The following is a 19,358-nucleotide window of genomic DNA, read 5'->3' as shown; positions in this document are numbered from 1 at the left end:
ACCATTCTCTGCTCACTACATCTTTACATAGATACTAGTTGTTTGCTGCTATATTAACGTTCAGAAAGTTAAATGCAGCTCTTTTAAAGGTTTCAATGGCGAGCAGTGTTTTCTTTTTCACCGAATAATATGCCCTGTGTATATACAGTGGTGGGAGCATGACACGCTGCATCCACTACTGGTGCCTACTACTACAGTTAAAACAGAAAAACACTGAAATACTGAATGTTGCTGCAGGAAAACTACCGGTGTATATTGTGTTGCATTGTGTCCAGCCTTTGAAAACAATATGATAATAAACTACAGTGTAAACAGCAGCACTAAGGGATGCATTCAGGCATTTGTAGAAACCATCGAATATGAGGGTTGTCCTTGATGCTCCTCTGTTTCTATCTGGTAGTGTTTACCCTAAATTAAATAAGACGGGGTGTGTTTGAATCAATGCCCTCAACGTAGCTTTTTATCCAAGACTGCTTGACGAGTGAACCCGGAGCAGAGAGAGGAGAGGAAGAGAGGAGTGTGAACAGACAGCCTGAAGCTCTGGCTACAGCAGTCACATAGATTCAGAGGAAGCTGTGTGATGTCTCCTGTGGAGCACGACCCCCAGAGCAAACACACAGGACAGCCATGTCACAGGAGCTGTCTTATGTGTGTGTGTGTGTGTGTTTGTGTGTGTGTGTGTGTGTGTAGGAGCACACCGTTTCAGGGCAGTGATGGACAAAGTGCTGTGCCGGTAGAATGATAGTGGCTGTAAGTGCTTATGCAGCGCTCACACTGGAATCAGGATAAGATAAACAATTACTTTTCACCTTCAGTCCACAAAACACACAGATTAGGAAAAGTGTGGCTGTGCTCTCAGCCTCCACACGCAGGATGAATGGGAATAGTGGTTTATGGATAAGCCTCTGGGCGCAGAAAGAAACAGCAAATGAAAAGACTGTACTTTATAGTGACAGTCTGTATAGAGAAGAAAATCACTGCGTTGGGGAACAGGAGGTGGCTCTTCTGCATCGCAGTATTGCAGCAATACCCTGTCTCTACATTCTTACAATCTGCAAACGTCAACTTGTTTTATTTCTGCTGTTGAAAAAAGGTTGTGCAAGTTTAAAGCATTGTCTGTTTTTCAGGCTTTTTAACAAAACAGCAGCAGCAGATGTACTTTTACGCTACTTTAAACGTCTACCCCACTACATTTTGGAGGCAATTATTGCTCTTTGTACTCCACTACATGTATGTGGCAACTTGAATTACTTTTTCAGATTCAGATTGTTAACACAAGATATAAATCAACAAATAAATGGTGTTATTTGTTTTAGATCAAAGCTATCCAGTAGTATAAGGGAGCTGACATTTTCTGCTTTATGGTGAGAGGGACAGACAGAAAGGCCGGAGAAAAAGAGGTGACGACATGCAGCAAACGGCTGTAATTAGGGAGTCACCACAGTCATGCGCATGAGAGTGAGAAAAACTGGATGTCAACAAAATACAAACACTCGGTCATTAATCTTTTGCCATAAAGAAGAGTTATTCAGTAAAACATAAGTTCACTTATTCGCCTAAAGAGATCTTTTCAATCAGGGTCAAAGTCACAGCCCCCTGATAATGATGATGGAGTGTTGCGTAGGTGTGACGGAGGCTCACCTGGGTATTTTGAAAAGCGCTCTCATTGGGTGGAGCTCGGAGAGGGGGGGGTCTCCATCGCCCAGCTCTATGGCGGTGATGCCGAGGGACCAGACATCACAACGAGCATCGTAGGTGGAGTCCAGCTGCTGCTCACATGCTATTACCTACAGCAGACAGACGGGCAGAGGACCAAGTCAGAAAAGCAACAACATGTTCTAACAGAATTACAGAATTGAATAAGCTACTCAGCAGTATAAAGAACATCTCTCTCTCTTTATCACGAAAACAACAAAGGACAGAAAAACCTTCTGGACAAAAGTTGTACAGTTTGGGCCTACTTCCTTATTTGGGAGTCAAAATTCACGTATTTTTAGTGATTCTTTTTTTATTTTGTAAGCCCTTTTGTAAGCCCTCGCATACAAACACGTAAGAGAGCAAAATCCATATGAAAACATAAAAGAAACCCAATAAACAGTGTAACAGAGCTCAGACAAAGCTGCAGTCTCATCATCATCTGCTGTGGGCAATTTAGTGTTCACACACACACACACACACACACACACACACACATAAGCACACACTCTCACAGTCTATCATCAATGTCCTTAGGACAACATGATACCCAATCAACAATAGGTTTCATCTTTGAGAGGGAGGTATGTGTACACACACACACACACACACACAGACACACACACACACACGTTCACCATTATTGTCAATTGTCTGAAATCAATATAATTTGTATTCCAAATCCCCAATAGGCATGTTCTTATGTACACAGACAAATCATTACCAGATCGCTCATAACACATCCTGAAACACACAAGTGTACCCATACACACACACACACACACACACACTTCTTTATAGAAAACACGACAGTCATACCTCTACATACTAAACATAAAAGAAAAATGAACATTAAATGACCAAAATATCCCCCAAAAAGTCAAATATATACTCGTATAACAGCCTAAATCATCAGTCAATAAAGTCAATAAAAATATAGCTCATCCGAAAAGTGCAACATTGTCCAGATGTGACACGACTTACCCCACAACTCAGTTACACGACCAGATCTTCTTGAGAACGTAGGTAAGACTTTTAATGCAATACTGTGTTACCCAGAGTAAAAACAAACGTTTTTTCTGTAATAACAATAATTTTCTATCGTCGATCCTTGTTTACAAATCTCACTCCTTACATCAATAAACCTTTCGACTAAAGACGTCCTAGTGCTGAGAGTCAACCTGGCAAACATTTTACGCAAATGAGATTAAAATCTTTGAGTCCTCACCAAACACGTCATGTTTATTCAGATGCAGAATTTGCACGGCATGCAAATCTCATGTAAAAATGTCCATTTTGATTTGACAAGTGAATGTTCAAGGTTTGTCTGTGAAGGACAAATCAGGGAACAACATCCACACATTTTAAAACCAGAGGAGTGTAACTTTACCCGTCTTATCAGAGATCGCTAAAGGTTCATCTAATCTAGTGTTGATCAGCGTTGAGGTTAAGTTAAGTTAAGATGAGTGGTCATGGGATGCCACTATGTGTCGAGGTTTTCCTAAAGTGTTGTGGGTTCAAAGAAATATAAATCAAAGCCGTCTGCAACACTTTGTCCAAACACGCCGTCTATCGTTACTGTTACAAGGTGCTGCTGAAGGTTCTTCACTTTCAATCATTTCACTGCACAGTCGACGTGTCAGTTGAAGATTTTGGTTACTTCAATATCTGCTTTTTTGCATCATGTGTATGGTTTTCTAAATTCTTCAGTGTTGCAGTTTTTCTGCATGGCAACTACACTATGGTTAAGGTAAGGCAATTAAAGGAAGGTCGTCTTTTTTATATTCAAAGTATTCTTCCTTGCTAAAAGCCGGTGCCTACATTACCCACAATACATCTTGACGGCCAACAGTTCGGGCAGAGACTCGGGTGTGTTATGCTAGCAGCAGATAATGTAGAGGTCTGGTGAGCTCCACTCCCACAATTTATCAGACTTAATTATCTCGCTCATTCAGTCGTTCTCTTCAAGACCTTTAAACGTTTATGTGTAAAAAATGGGTTGAGTTCCCCTTTAATTGATCATTCTGAGATACGTTAAGTTGCACTAGACACCACCATGACCTTTAAACTCTTACTGTCCCACTTCCTAAATAAAAAGGGGCACACTACTTCCTGCACTGGCAATAAACAATGGGAATGGATGTAAATCTGTGCATCAGAATCTTCAGCTATGTAATTCCTTTTGATACCGGGCTCCAGTCAGATGAATCAAGAACCTCAAGCTGAAAGACCACTTTATATTACCCCTTACACAGCACAGGAGGAAGGTAGCTACCATAAAAAGGACACTGGGGACGTGAGGGGATCATTTCCTGATGTAATCACGTCTGTGAATATGAACTGCTAGTGCAGCGAATGATGGAGGCCGTCCATTCCATTTTTCTTTTCATGCACATTGTGTTTGACAGTGTTATCTCTCTGATGATTATTAACTGTGGCCCACTGGGATCTGCTCCAGGCTAATGTAGTGGAAAGAGACGAGGCTGCGGGAGCGTTCACAGGCCGGCTTTTTACTGTACCTCCGGAGCCATCCAGAAGGGAGTTCCCACGGAGGTGTTCCTCCTCAGACGGGTTTTTGTCAGCTGGGCTGAAACACCTGCAGGGAAGAGAACGCACACTTTAGCCTCACTAAAGGACTCTCAGGACTGAGACAAGTTGCACTCTCTCTGCAGCGGGGTGCTGCTCAACTGATGTGCTTCAGAATGGTTCTCAGAGCTCCCTCGTGTCCCACTGATAGAGCCGTCACTAAAGTGACAAGGAGGAAAAAGAAAACACATGCAGAGAGAGCCTTCAAATGATAGACCGCTTTGAATTACAAATTTCTTATGTGACTGCAGGCGATTTCGCCGGGCACTTCAAGAACAACATTTGAATACAATTCAGCTGTAGCCAGGCTTTGGCAGCTGGAGACGTTTCCCCGTCTCTAAGAACAAGATATTATGAATCTAGCTTAAGTTAGCTTTATCGTACATATATATAAATAAATAGGACAAAGTCATGTTGCAACAATCAAGTCAGAGATAAATTCAGCATACATGAGACTGCAGAGAGCCTGCGTGTCCTTATGTGTGTGTGTGTGTGTTATTGTGCACTACAAAGCCTGACAAGGAACATGATGACCCACAATCGTGTGTTCAGTCCAGTCCGGATAAATCAGCGTTACGCCACACTATAATGTATCCCAGGGCTTTCTCAGCTGAAGCATGCAACCACGACAAAAGCAGAGCCTCGAGACAACAGCGGCTACCAACAAACAAACGGTGATCTACCGATGCTCGACATGCTGCAGCGGAACAATGTCTTTGCCTCGTGGAGCATGTCGTGTATTGTTCTACGCTAATCTGGATCGTTTCTGTAAAAAACCTCACTCTGATATTCTGCAGAACATGTTTTAGCAGAAAGCTGTGAGGAAATAAAGGGGTCGTTTCTGAACATGCACCAATGTCTGTTCAGAACACGTGTGCAGACGTGTGCACGGTTTACACAACATAAATGTATTTCTAACAGCACGTTAGCTGTAAAAGCTCATTTTTGACGGCTTCATTGCCGTCGGTACAGTAGAGTAATACAGTGCTGCTCTGTTGCTGCTGGTGGGTTAAAGCCAGGGGTGGAGATGAGCAATGCAGCTGAAAACAGTTCTGTGGCAAAACCATCTAAAGGGATTAGAAACACGTGAAGGAGGGGATATATATACGCATGAGGCTGCACAAACACAGGGACGCTCACATGCTGTCGCCAAACCACAAAACCACTACGCAGAAAACACTCCAACCCGCATTAGTGAGAACAAAAGTCCGACACACACGTCCGCTACGATACACATAAGGTATATGAGCGCGTGAGGATACAGAAACACAAAGAGACCCCTATTACAGCTCTCACAGCCCCTCGCTTTCCACTACATTAGCCCGGAGTGCAGCCTGGTGGGCCACACTTAATAATCATCACAGAGATAACGCCGTCAATTACAATATTCATGAGAGACCCATGAACGAACAGCGCCTCTCTTTCTTCCAATGCTTTTTTTTATTTTTGGGGAGGGGGGGGGGGGGGGTCGATCTCTTTGCCATTTTGTTTCTCTGCCTGTGATGAGTCACTGCGGGGGCTTTATCTCCTCAGCTGCTTAGTGTAGCGTGCACCCCTCCACATGAAAATCCATTAATCCCAGCATGACGCGGTGCCGTCGTGCAGCACCGAGGCAGGCCGACGTTTTTCGTCACTCTGCAAGTTTTTATACACGCCGGGCTATTTCTAAACTGCTGCTCCTGTTTCTTTTTCTGACGGCGTCATAGCCGATATCCGATAGAAATGTCAACTGTCAGCGATGTTGAGGCTCGCAAACAAGCAGTATCAAAAGATGTTCGTCACTTGTGTGCTTCCTCTGTACGCGGGCTGGGAGAGATTCCACTATTTGTCTTTTGCATACTTCCAAATTCTTGAGTCTGCAAAGACTTAATTGGGAGATAACAGCACAGGGGTCCCACGTCTTATCAGCAACCTTTGTCTCAGATGGATGACATGACATTTACTTGGTGTCACAGAAAGCTGAGAAATTCTGATCTTTCCATTTAAATGCAAGTCACATATGTGTTTCATGCCTGATGTTCCAATTTTCTACCAAAGCTCCAGCACAACTCGAACTTACTCTGAGCTAAATGCTAACGCCCACTTGCTCACAATGACAATGCTAACAAGCTGATATTTAACAGGTATGTCATGTTGTTCACCATTTTAGTTTATGGCATAGCATGCTAACCGTTGCTAATTAGAACTAAACACAAAGTGTCATTAGTTTTTAAGGTATTTGGTCGTCAACCAAAGTATTGACACATTGAAGTTCTGACCTGCTGATGGCGCTAAATGAAGAGTTAAGTTGTGACCAAAAAACATTACAATTCATCCTGTCGTGAACATAATTGTCTTTATCAAAATGTCTAATAGTCTTCAAGATATTTCACTCAAAACTACAAATGTGAACTTCCTGCTGGTGCTGGATAGAAAGTCAGGGGATCACCAAAATCATTATGGTTCATCCTCTGGCCACCATGAATATCTGTGCCAAGTTTCATGGAAATCCATGCAATAGATTTGTCTAAACAACAAAAATATCAACCTCATTGTGCTGGAGGAAGAATTAGGGGATTTTCAACGTCAGTAGTATCCTCCGGGGATCACGAATGTATGCACTAAAATGTTGTTATGTTTCATGAATAAGGACACTTCTTACTTGTCGTGTAGTCTTTTCTGTTTCAAAGGTAGATAGCATAGCACTAAGTTTCTCATATATCATAGTCACATGATGATGCTAATGCTGCTTTTGGTGTCATATTGTCACGTCTATTCCTACTTCTCCCGTATCCTTATTGATGCTATGTCCACAGTTAAGCATTCACAATTTAGTTCATTTTTCATTATAAAACCCACTGTTTACTGTCACAAAGAGAATGTCTCTCATTTTACATTCCATCCCGACATGCATTTGTTTTGAATAGCCAGCAGAAAGATAAGAGCTGATAAATATGAGAATGTGGAAGCAGAAACTTGGTTTGCAGTCGATGTTCTCATCACTCTACAGCAATTACTCTTAGGTGGTGCAGCAATGTCCTTATTGGTGATAATGCAACAATCTTTTTTGTAATTACTTCCTATCTGGTTCCCAGGAGCTTCTCTCTAAACAACATGTTGAAACTTGGCAATATTTGTACGTCATAAATATCTTCTCAGGCACACAAACATTGATAGTGTACCCTTCCTATCTTAGAGATTAATTACAAGTCTAGCCAGAGAAAAAACGTCTTCATAAGATGCTATAAAGCTAAAAAATATCTCTATAACACAACAGAAGTGGTTGGATGTTTGTGATGCCTCGACGTCACATATGTGGGATATCTACGATGTACTTAAAACTGTGATGACAGTGAAAGTTTGTACTTTTCTTGTAAGTAACAAGCTACGTTTGAGCTACATTAGTCGTGTGTAGGTTAAGCCCTTTTTTCTTCACATCGCTGCTGTGCTCTCCTGTGGCTCAGTGACCAATAGTTACATCATATATTCAATTATTCAGATTTGTGTGACGTTTGTGCCCAATTATGTATGCAACTGTATGTAAAACATACATTATGTGAAAAGCAAGAACAATGCATGAGCTCAGAAACTACATATAACTCAAGCAACACAAGACAGTAATTCTATTAAATGTGTAACATTTCATACTTTGGAACATTTAATATTTGTTGTGTAATTGCTGATTAGATATCTGTGACAAAATCTTAATTTTCCTAGATTATCTGATCCTAATAAAGACTGGTACTGGACTTGGACTAGCAGATATCTAAGTGCCACTCCTATCAAGAGGGACTTAAAATGCACTGCCAGTTCAGTGTCTCGCTCAAGGACTCTTTTGACAGCTCAAGTGAAGTGGCTGTCCATGGACACACTGCTGTTGTGCAGATCCTTCCTGTCCACAACCACCGACTGTTCATTAGCAACAACATAAAAGTTGGACTCAGCATGTTGTTTTCTACTGAACAGGCCCAATTCACAGCAATATGTCTCTTCAAAGTCCGGATGATAATTGGGTTATTTACGAGGACTTCCTCATTGCCAAATCTGATCGTAAAGTATGATTTAATCTGGTTCGTCCACTGCAGACATATTACAAGGCAAACAGCGTCTGTGGTGTGTTGAGTTTGATCCAACCTTACAAAGTGAAGCGATGTGGTTCCTTACCAAACATTACAAATTCTCTACGTTTTTTCCACAGAAAATTAGCTACTTTAATCTCGGAAATTCAGAGTTTCTCTCTGAATATTACCTCCCTCGCCTCCGTAATTTCTCTTTTCTTTTTACCTGCAATGGCCCTAATACGCAGTCATGCTTATCACCAGATGGAGACATCAGGAAATATTTATGGAACGTTTTGGAAAGCAGTTATAACTGCATCTCTAACTTTTTAATTCCTAAAGACCTCAAGGCTTCAATTCTTCAAAAGTGGAGCAATGAACAGGTGTTGGGAATCTCCGCCGGCCTCGTGAGGAGGAAGAAGCTGCTTCGAAGGCGACGGACGGCCCTGCTCCGTATTAGCTACTCACATTGACATATTAAGTGATTCCATTAATACCTCTCCTCCTCCTCCTCCTTATATAAGAGATGTGCACTTTGTGCTTCACGGTTAGAAAAAGGCTTTTAAGAGAAGCCCACAATTAGCAGACTGAATGCAAACCTACACACATGTTGAGTGGGGGATGTTATTTGTAATGAAAACAGGCAGCTGGTTTTTCCAGCAGGGGTGAGTCATCCCCTGGAAATAGTCGGAATCACTTTGCCTATCGTGAGCCTTCAATCCAAGAACTATACAGCCGGGCAGCTCGGAGCGCCTCATTTGGTTAAGAAAAACCCAAAAGCAAATCAGGGCAAAAAAAACAAAAACATAGAGTGAATAGCAACAATGTCTGCCGCTGTCTCCCGGGGAATGTAAAAAGATGGGTCGTAATGGAAAAACATAACCGTCTGCCACCTTGTCGGGCTGGTGTAAACGCATCCCAACCTCTCAAGGAAACTAATTAGCGGCACAATTTATTTGGCAAGCGGCTGAAGGTAATGGATTTGACCCTCTTCTGTTAAATAGAGCCACGACATGATTTTCACTGATTAGAGGAGGATGGTACAAAAATAGACACAGTGCGTACCAAAATCCACGAGTTTGACGCCTCCGTGTGTCGTCAACAGGATGTTATTGCCTTTGACGTCGCGGTGGATGGTCTTGTTGATGTGCAGGTGCTGGAGGCCCTGTGAAGAAAAAAAAAAGAGGTTAACAGCTTTTTCTGACAAGCACCTGCCTTCAAAACGATCCAGCTTAAGCTCTTTTCATGGAAGCAATGTGTTCAGTGGGAGGTTGTTCTATTGAGCTCTACAGTACATCATTAACTCCCCTCGTGCACATTGAAAAGGCCAGACTCACCATGAGGGCCTCATGCAACATGTAGGCAATAATGGCTTCATCCATCCGGTCTCCTCTCTTCAGCATGCCTTTAGCCAGATCTGTCACAGAGCCGCCATTGCAGAGCTGCAACAGACACAACCCACAAAAAGAGCAAAAACTCATGAGTCAGCACTTTATAGCTGAGCTTATACAATGTGCAAAAAAAAAAATCTGGGATATTCAGAATTTCACACAGGAGAAACGGCGGAGGATGAAAAAAAGTTTCGATCCTGAGATTTCACAGTGAGAGAAGAGATGCTCGGAGGTAATTCTGTCAATCTGCAGCGGCTTATCTTTCTGAGGCAGCTTAGCTAGCAGGAGGTGGAGAAAAAGACTCCAGGAGGAGAATGTTCATTTTGTGTGTGCAGCTGACTAAGCAGGGTAAATATTAAACATGCACGAATCATCTTCAATAGAGTACATCCTCTTGTGTTTGCAGACAATAGAAACATGTATAGTCGAGCATTTCATAACTGGAAACAAGATTAAAATCGACATGAACACTTTGTCCTCATGGCAAAGAAAACCCACGTTTGATTTCACGTGTTTGTATTGTTCTTATGGTACACTGCGTCTGGATATGGACTCCACCGTCAATAGCAATCCCTCTCGGAAAATTACCCTGTAGGTTCCCTTGGCAACAATAATAACCCTTAATTTGGGTCTTTCTTTGAGATGCCGGCGGTAGAGGCCAGAGGTACGCAAGCAAGGAAAAAAAGCTGTAAGACGTCAATCACAGTGCTGGAGGGCTGTTACCCAAGAGAAAGCATAGAGTCTGCATACGAACACTGTTTGTAAACACAGAACTCTGCGTGTTAAAATATATAATCTAGATATTAAACATCCAAACGCCTCTTTTTACATTTTTTTTATATGCATTTCAACTCCCATCTTTAGTCCTAACCACACGTGTGTCAGACAGGAAATTTCCTTCGTATCTTTTTATGTATCAAACACTCGCTCTTGTATAATTACACTAATTTTCCCGCACTTGTAAACTGAAAGCTTAATTAGGCAACAGACATGCAGCGTGTGGTTGTTTGGGAGAGGAATCGGTCCCCTGCAGTGATCGCACTAAACATCACGTGTCAGAGAAGATTACTAATAAATAACTTATACACCAACAGCATTGACACAACTGAAGGATTCTTATAGTCACATTATAAATGACAGCACAGCATGTGGGCTTAGAGTGCAATATGTATTTCACTCAAATAGAAACAGAGCAGTACATTTTGACAAAAACGTGGCATGATGGCAAAAAAATATGAATCTGATCTTCCTCTGCAATCCTGAGAAAAAACCTGCTGACTGGTACAAAAGTAGCTTCATAATAGAAGCATTACTATTATTATTATAATTATAATTATTATATTCGTGGCTGTGTGCCCAAATCTCCAGATAGGGACCCATTTTGTCATTTCATTATTCTTGCACCCACAGAGCTTGTGCACATATTTCGTCAAAGTGTTTCTTTGCTACTTACTGCGGCTAATTGCGCTAACCACATGAAGCTACACAATAGCTTCTTCCACTTACAGTGACTCCTCTTTAAAGATCAAAACACTACATTTAGTTGATTTTAGAGATGTGAATACATATCAGTGTCTCAATTGATTGATTTATAATGGTTTCGTCTATAAACTGTCAGAAAATAGCGAAACATCTCACAATTTCTCCAATATGACATCTTCAAACTGGCTAAACATTAAAAAATATTACATATTTCATTTACAGTGATAAGAAACAGTTAATATCAGCAAATCCTCTCATTGGAAACAAACAACTACAAGTCTCTGTGGTCATTTTTTGTCCATTTCTGGTTATTATTGTCATCTCTGTAGTGGTTTTGTGTCTCTTTGCATCAGCTTTGTGTGTCTTTCTATTAGTTTTACGTCTCTTTGTCGTCCTTTTGTTCTACTTTAGAGTAGCTTCGTGTCTCTTTGTTGTTTGTTTGTTATCTTTGTAGTACTTTTGTGTCTCTTTGCAGCCGTTTTGTCAGCCTTTGTAGCATCTCTTCATGGTCATTCTGTGTCTTTCTGTAGTCTGATTTGACTTTCAAAGAAGAACATTTTGCAGACACTTTCAACAGAAACTCAAACCCAGGAGCCTGATGAGCACTTGGGCCCAGGGTAGACCAATAGACCCCCCAGACCCCCCAGACCCCCCCCCCCCCCCCCCCCCTCATGCATTAGATGCTGGGAAGCAAGTCTTTGACCTTGACTAAGCAATGGCATAAGTTTTCAACATCGTGCCTAGTGTGCGTTTTCTATCTGCCTATCAGTCTACCTGTCCATCAGGAGCCCAGAGGACTGTTGCAGGATGGATGGCGTGTATCTCAGCTGCCACATGGGGAGCGTAATCCTGCCTCTCTCTGCTGCCAGACGTGCAGACAAACTGCAGCTAAGCAGAGAACACCGCCGGGGCTCGCAGACAACGAGCCGCGCCCTGACGTCAGTCCACATCACCGCTGCCATATCACCTGTCATCATTAAATTACACCGGGCAGACGGACAGATCCATATTAATGAGAGGCCCCGTGCCCTGGATTTAGCAGAGCTAAACGTTGGCGCTCTCACCTTAGCCGCGGAGGCCACATCTAGAAAGTGATGCTCAACGTGAACATTAATTATTTCGGATGTGGTGAAGACTCAAACCTCTGCAGAGTGAAAATGATACATGAAACTTCGGAGCTGGTTTGATTTAAATCTTGTACGGATTGAACCGGATTTCCTCAGCTCTGGGTACAGATATTTAATTAGTGTGAGGGTTGTTTTCTGTGTTTTCTGTAATTTCTCTAAATAAAAAAAGGTCTGTTCAGATCCATGTCTTCCATCTTCATCTTGAATGTCTCCAGAGTTTCCACAATAACTATCAATTTTCAAAGAAAAAAACTGAATACATTGACTACTGAGTGGGATATTCTCCATTACAAACGAGGTCAGGTGCTCGTTTAGTCATGTAAATGAAAGTAGACGATCAAAGACGTGTAGAAAGAAGTGGATGAAACAAACGTGAAGATGAAACAAACAGGGCTGCCCCCTGACTCAGTGGGGAGAAACCACAGCGGCCGTTAAAACACACAGGTGCTGACTTTTTAGTCAGCCGTCTTTGATGTACGTTTCCTCGCAAATATAAATATAAATTGTGTCTTATCTGCTGCCTGATTATTGGACGTATGCAGTTGCATCATGTCTGCAGCACTCAATAATCACGTGTGTCTTCTGTGAGTGTTACGCGCTGGATCGTCTCCAGAGAAAAACACTCCCAGTGTGACTGCGGGGTGATCGTTTACACCAGCACAACAGCTGAGGTGTCTACTTTCTGGCCCCGTTTATTGAAAAGTGCAAACACTGAATAACATTTCAAACCTCATTGTCAATAAACGGCTGTGGAGGTTGGGGTGCGAGGGCAGGACGAGTCAGGACAGAGACTAATGGGGGTAAACGAAAGCAGCGGAGGTCTATTTTTGACTTTTAGAAGGTGTCCGACAAATATAAATCTATGTGGTACAATGAGAGAGGACGAACAAAAGGGTAAAAAATAAATCAATGTCTCTGGTTTAAATGGAGATTTCAGTGAAAGAAATGGGAATGATAATAGATGTGTTTTGGTTGGACTCTACCAGCTTTGCATACCTGGCTTTCTTCCATTTCCTCCTGTTGGCTGAGCTACTCGGGGATATGCAGGCCCAGGTCCAGTGTTATATTGGCCGAGAATAACTTCATCCATAGACATCAAGCAGACAACATTTGGTAAGTTACCAAAATAGAGCCAAATACTGCATCATGGCCAAAAATCCGGTGTCGACGAGGCCCAGATAATGGTCAGCTCTCTTGCGTCGCACGGCCCTGACGAGGTGGCAACCGGTCTTTGTCATTCTTATTGTGGAAGACTTTTATCACAAGATTTAGATTTTGATAGATTGAGTCATCTCCCAGTCCTATGATCTTCCATCACAGAAGCTTTCATTCAACCTTTTCTCAATCTTGACCAGTTCCCAAATCACAATGCTTCTATATTTGCCATTACATTCCTCTGCAAGTGCCATTAGACAAACTCTGAGTGTGCTGTCGTATGGCTTGTTATTCAGCAACGATTATTTTCAGCCACGCTGACATAAAGGCGTGTTTAATGTAGTGCTACAGAGACAGTTTAACAAGTGCTTCCATCTCTGCAGAGAAGCTGAAACTCTTAAAGATGCCAATGCAGTTTTGGTCCTGATAAAAGCCCTTCATGCCCAGTTACTTCTTCTATTTCCCAGTGGCTGAGCCCATTTGCAGACAGTTTTCCTGTGTATAACCCTCTGTTAACATCACAGTCTGTCCCCAGAACTCTGGTGCATAGATTTCTGAGGAGGTGCAGATCAGCTACAAACGAGGTGTTTCTGTCTTTTAATAGCAATACATTTAAGAAAGGATTTTTTAAAAATGGTCATGATGCTTCAGGTGTGATAACATATTGAAAAAGATGAAATATATGTTCGGCAAAAGTCATTAAAATGTTCACACAAGCAAGGTTTCCCAGCAGAGATCAGCAGCTTTTTGGCCAAATGTAAACATCAGCTTTTCCATATAATAGTTACCACCTAATTACTGCTTCTACTAGCATTAATATTTACAAATGGTAGTAACAACGAATCAGGAGTAAAAGAACTAGCAGCTAAACTCTGTAAACAACCATTTTAAGTCAGAACTCAATATGCAACATAGGCGCAGAGTAAAGCAATTTCAATTTAGCATTATTATATTTTTTTGCATCTTTAAGATGAGCTTTTAGAGGTTGCACTAATCAGTGGCCTTCATTTCGTGGGGTCCTTGGGTGAAACGCTGCAGCTCCCAAATGAAATGCACATCCAAATCAGGTTTTTATTTCCAATTAGAGAATAAAAGTCGCTCCATCGTGGCTCCATCTTTGAAGTACGTTTGAGCTCTCTGGGAACAGAAACAGGCCGTCGTACATGAAAGCTTGCTCGTCTCTGACCGCATCCGCTATCATAAAGGACCCGCACTACAGAGGCAAAGCCAAAAGCTCGCAGACCCCAATGAGAGGCTGACAAAGTAAAGGAAGCAATTTGTGTGTATTCTGTTCATAATGAGCGGCCGGCTGTCAGTGCAGTGCAGAGAAAGGCTCCTCTCAGCAGAGCGAAAGGACGGAAAATTACAGTTCAGAAAGGAGAGGACAGTAACCATGGTGAATGACCGTCTCACCGCCTGCTTTCCTGTCTCTTCACTGCTGAAAAACCCCATGTGCATCTACTTCAGAGCACACACACACACACACACACACACAGGCACACAGCCACTTGCTAAACTGTCAGGCGGTGATTTTCAGCCTCAGGATTAGCCACCAGATTTGGACTGCTGGCTGCAGATTTTTGCAAGGGAAATTTAGAAAATGGAGCAGACCACAGAGGAAACAGGAAGTAAACAAAGTAGCAAAGCTGAGCGAACTCTCCCAACAACAGATTTGTATTTTTACTCGAAAGAAATGAGTCCTGACAGAACAAAACTATAACTAACTATCACTTCAGTGCAAAATAATAGCTATGTGTATCAGATAAAGGTCTTTGTTCTCCTGTAATAGGGATTCTGCGTCTTAGATCGTACTGGATATGTGAGGAAAGTAATAGCGGGGTCCTCTGCAAAGGTCAGGAGAAAGGATACGATGAAAAGGGAAAGAAACACAAGCTGGAGAGCTGAAAACTATCCACTGGGTGAGCTTGGATTACAGGAGTATGGACACTCTGTTCTAGCAGCGCCGTACCTGATAGAGGAAGAAGGAACAGAACAATGTGGAACACAGATGGTAGAGATTTCTTTTTAAGGTGCAGTCAGAATAGTTTCCAAATAAATGCTATTTTATTACAGGATGTACAGGAATTGCAGATTTTTTTCCCATCATCTCACGGCTCGACACTAATGCTTTTATGCACGTAGCCACTTTGGATGGTTATAACAAACATCAACCCTCCTCATGTTTGTTGACCATGTTTACAGGACCTCTGCAGGTTTGTGCTGCTCTCCATCAAAGCAGGAACACAAAGCACATGGTCAGAAAGTCAAAAGGCAGAGAACCCCCACATCCCCCACCGTGTTGGGCCCCGCAAACACTTCTCCTCCTCTGAGGTTGACCTCCATTACATGTTTGTCTGGGAGTTGACATTTGAAAAAGCTACAGCAGGCAATGAAATATGAAGGATGCAGCGCTGGAGGCTTTTTTTTCCAGATATGAAGAAAGCAGCAGCAAGGTCCCCTTGAACTTTCACAAATTATGGGCTGTAACCGAATCTGAACTTCTTCTATTGTTTGGCTGTTCAATGCGAAGAATCGGCTATTTGAGACTATCTGACAATCCGGAAATCCATTGGTATCAACGTTTCGGTAATGATTTATGCCGTGTCACAACCATTCATACTTTTAAAACCAATGTGTTTATGATTACATTGTTTACGGAAGCACAATCATGGAGTTAGCCTCTTAAAAAACAACGGCTCGGATCATCCGACTCATCAACTTCCAGGGGGCAGCCCTACACAGATTCATATCTGCATCTCAAAAGTGTTGCATCCTTTCCATTCCAGCCTGCCGAACAACAGAAATCAGCCACAGGAGACATGTGGGCCTGTGCCCAGACCCGCTGCAGTGTAGGTGTCATCAGCTAATACACTGCGACAGTCCTTGTAAACAGAAATCCCTGCTCTGCTGCTCTCAGCGGGGTGCCGGCGTCACGCGAGCCAACCTCCACCCCCCAACACAACCGAGTTGTTGGCCCGCGATCAAATCCACCCCAGGTGGCCTATAAGTAAACTCCTAGACTGCCCACGGCGGCTAAAACTGTTACGTAATCCCCGGCCATATTTGGTGGCCGCTGCACATACCTGGCGAGACATGCGGTGTGTGATGTTCAGCCAGACCTTTAATCTGCACTGCATTGTCTGCACGGTTCTGCCACAGTATGCAGGTGAACGCTATTTAAGGTCTCAGTGAAATATATGGGTTGTGGCAAAACATATAGTGGCTTCTCTATGCAAACATCACACGTGCTCCTACCTCCAGTACCAGCCACAACTGGTCTCCACATTTCACGTCCTTCTTGTAGTACATCCCGTAGAATTTCACGACATTGGTGTGGTCAGAGAGAGCTTTGAGGATGTTGTACTCCGCTTCGATCTCCTCATCGATGTCCTAGAAAAACAAGGACGAAGATCAGTTAAGGCACATTTCGTCACATGCTTCGCGCGCTTACGTACCGTGTTTCCATTCTGTGACGCTTTATGCCAGAAGATATCAAAGGAAAACCAGCTTTGTGGATTCAAGAAACAGTTTTAGTTTAGTTATTTGTGACTCGTGCCATTACTGTAAATGAATATGAAACTGGAGCCAAGAGACAGTTCGTTGCCTTTTTTCCGTGGTTATAGTCTTAATGCTAAGCTAAGCTAACAGTCTCTTGGATCCAGCTTCACATGTAACAGTTGTAACAGAGGAATAGATCTTGTCGTCCAACTCCAGTCAGGGACATTAATCAGGACTTCAGCACTCTGTTGCTGCTCTTTAGGACTTAATGAAGTCTCCATCACTGACTCTAGTTTAATGTGGGTGAAAAGGGCAAATCCAGGACATTATAATAACGGCAATTATGGGATGCTTTATTACTGCATGCTGCAGCCATACTGTCTGATTAAGGCAAACAAGAAACCTCTCTGATTAATTTTAAACATACACAACTAAGTTCACGACAGAAAAACTATTCCGTGTTTTATGTGCCTCACATCCTGCAATGACGACTAATGAAAATGTAACGTGATTAAACAGTGTAATACATTTGTATGTTGAGATTTACAGGAGTAAACTTATTTATTAGGATCAAGTAAAAGTAACACACAATGGACACATCTGCAGTGATTTCTATTCCAACACACTTAAAACGAAGCCCGACGTCTACGAGTCACCTCTCATCACACGTTTTAAATGGTCGTCATAGCGTCATAAGAAGTTCAACCAAAGCAACTTTCCCGTCTCAAATTGTTTTCCTGACAACATAAAATGCTCCCGTGTTTCACAAGACAAAGAAAAGCAGGAGGGAAAAGTGAAAAATAAATGATTTAGTGTAAAAGATATACGGTTTTCCGGGTGATTAAAACAATGGTAATGATGGTGCTCACAGGCTAGTGGTCTGTGGATAATCATTTCTCAATAATGAGAAAGTAACAAATTCACAATAATGAGACTTGTATAAGCATGAAGGCTGAATCTAATGGAGAATGGCTGCTCATTAGAGCTGCTAAATAAGCCATGAAGTTCACTGTACCTTCAAAAATAAACGGAGGAGTTACAATGACACCATAACATGAGATCAATGATGAGCAGTGTGGTGATAATAAGTATGAAAGCCTCCATTACTGATCTTTTATCTGATAATAATGACCTTTCTTGATTGTCATGCCTCTTGCCACGTAATGTCCCGTAAGTGATAAATCTCGTCACTGTATGAAATAATCTTTGCTTTATAGGACGGATCCAAATGTCCAAATGTCATCATTTTATCTTATTAGACATTTTTGTAAATCTGTCATCATGTATGAATTCTTGAGCTATGGCCACAAATGGGTTTTGTGAGTTCACGGTGACCTTTGACCACCAAAATCTAATCACTTCAATCCTAAATCCAGGCGGACGTTTCCGCCAAATTTGAGGAAATTCTCTGCAGGCGTTCCTGAGACAGACAACCCGAAAGAGAGGCACAATAAACAAGTCACAAACACTATCTAAACCTGAGAACACAACATCATATGTTCTGGAAACGGCACATCCATATCACTAAAAAAAGAGTGGTTTGTAAATGATATAGTGTATATATAATTCAAATACACTAAATACAATATATAGAGAGTATGAGGGGAAATATACGGACTGAGTAACTGAACCATAAAGTTAACAAACTGAAAGAGAAATGATTGTGGCCCAGATCTAATCTGTGCTGGTGTCTGCATCTTTAAATATACAGATGCTATAAATGTGACAGACAAAGGGCCACAACACAGTAACTTGTCGGCCCAGTGGCTCCAACAAAGGCATAAACACACCACAAGCTTACAGCTGCTTTCACAAGCACTGACTACAACACGTGCACGGCATGGAGGGAGGACATTATCCAAAACATCAACACGTGAACTTAAGACCACGCCAATTCACGGTCCAGATGAGAAAGTCAACTTACATGGATGGGGTCCAGTATCTTGACGGCCGCTTTGCTTCCATCCAGTTTGTTGAGCACCTTGTAGACTTTTCCGTAGGTCCCTTTCCCGATCGTCTCGATGATGTCCCAGGCGTCGGTAGGATCTGGAAAGTTGTCGAAGACAATCGATTTCCCTGGTTGTGGAAACATCTTCTGGAGAGATCTCCTGTGAAAGAAAAAGCACACGAGTCACGGTTTGATAGAGGAAGGTGGCAGCTGGTGGAGAACCTGCAGTGTGCACCGGCTGGTGTGCTTATTGATGCATAAAAGCTCGTCTGCAGGAGACTTAAAGCCCATTTACAAGTACATAAAGGAAGACAGAGACTATTGACTACCAACCAATGGTTACCACTCCTGACACAGTGATATTTGTTGGGATTTTGTTCCTCAAAAACACACTTATTACCTTTCTTTAGATTCTAAATACAACACTCAATGCATTTCA

At 42.2% G+C, this 19,358-nt stretch overlaps 1 protein-coding gene across 1 annotated transcript; it reads right to left on the bottom strand.

The window, feature by feature from the left end:
- Positions 1–1,637: 1,637 nt before the first annotated feature.
- LOC306712422 (myosin-IIIa-like) lies at positions 1,638–19,063 on the bottom strand (the record flags this gene model as incomplete). The annotated part of the gene is made up of 6 exons (XM_079181704.1): positions 1,638–1,787; positions 4,215–4,291; positions 9,384–9,483; positions 9,656–9,760; positions 16,729–16,863; positions 18,896–19,063. 6 exons carry the CDS (start codon positions 19,061–19,063, stop codon positions 1,638–1,640), a joined length of 735 nt encoding a protein of 244 aa, XP_079037830.1.
- Positions 19,064–19,358: the final 295 nt, after the last annotated feature.

This window comes from Pholis gunnellus, assembly GCF_910591455.1.
Source record: "Pholis gunnellus genome assembly, chromosome: 20".
Classification (NCBI taxonomy): Eukaryota; Metazoa; Chordata; class Actinopteri; order Perciformes; family Pholidae; genus Pholis; species Pholis gunnellus.
The sequence above is the reverse complement of the archived record's forward strand: the minus strand, read 5'-3'. Positions and strand labels throughout refer to the sequence as shown.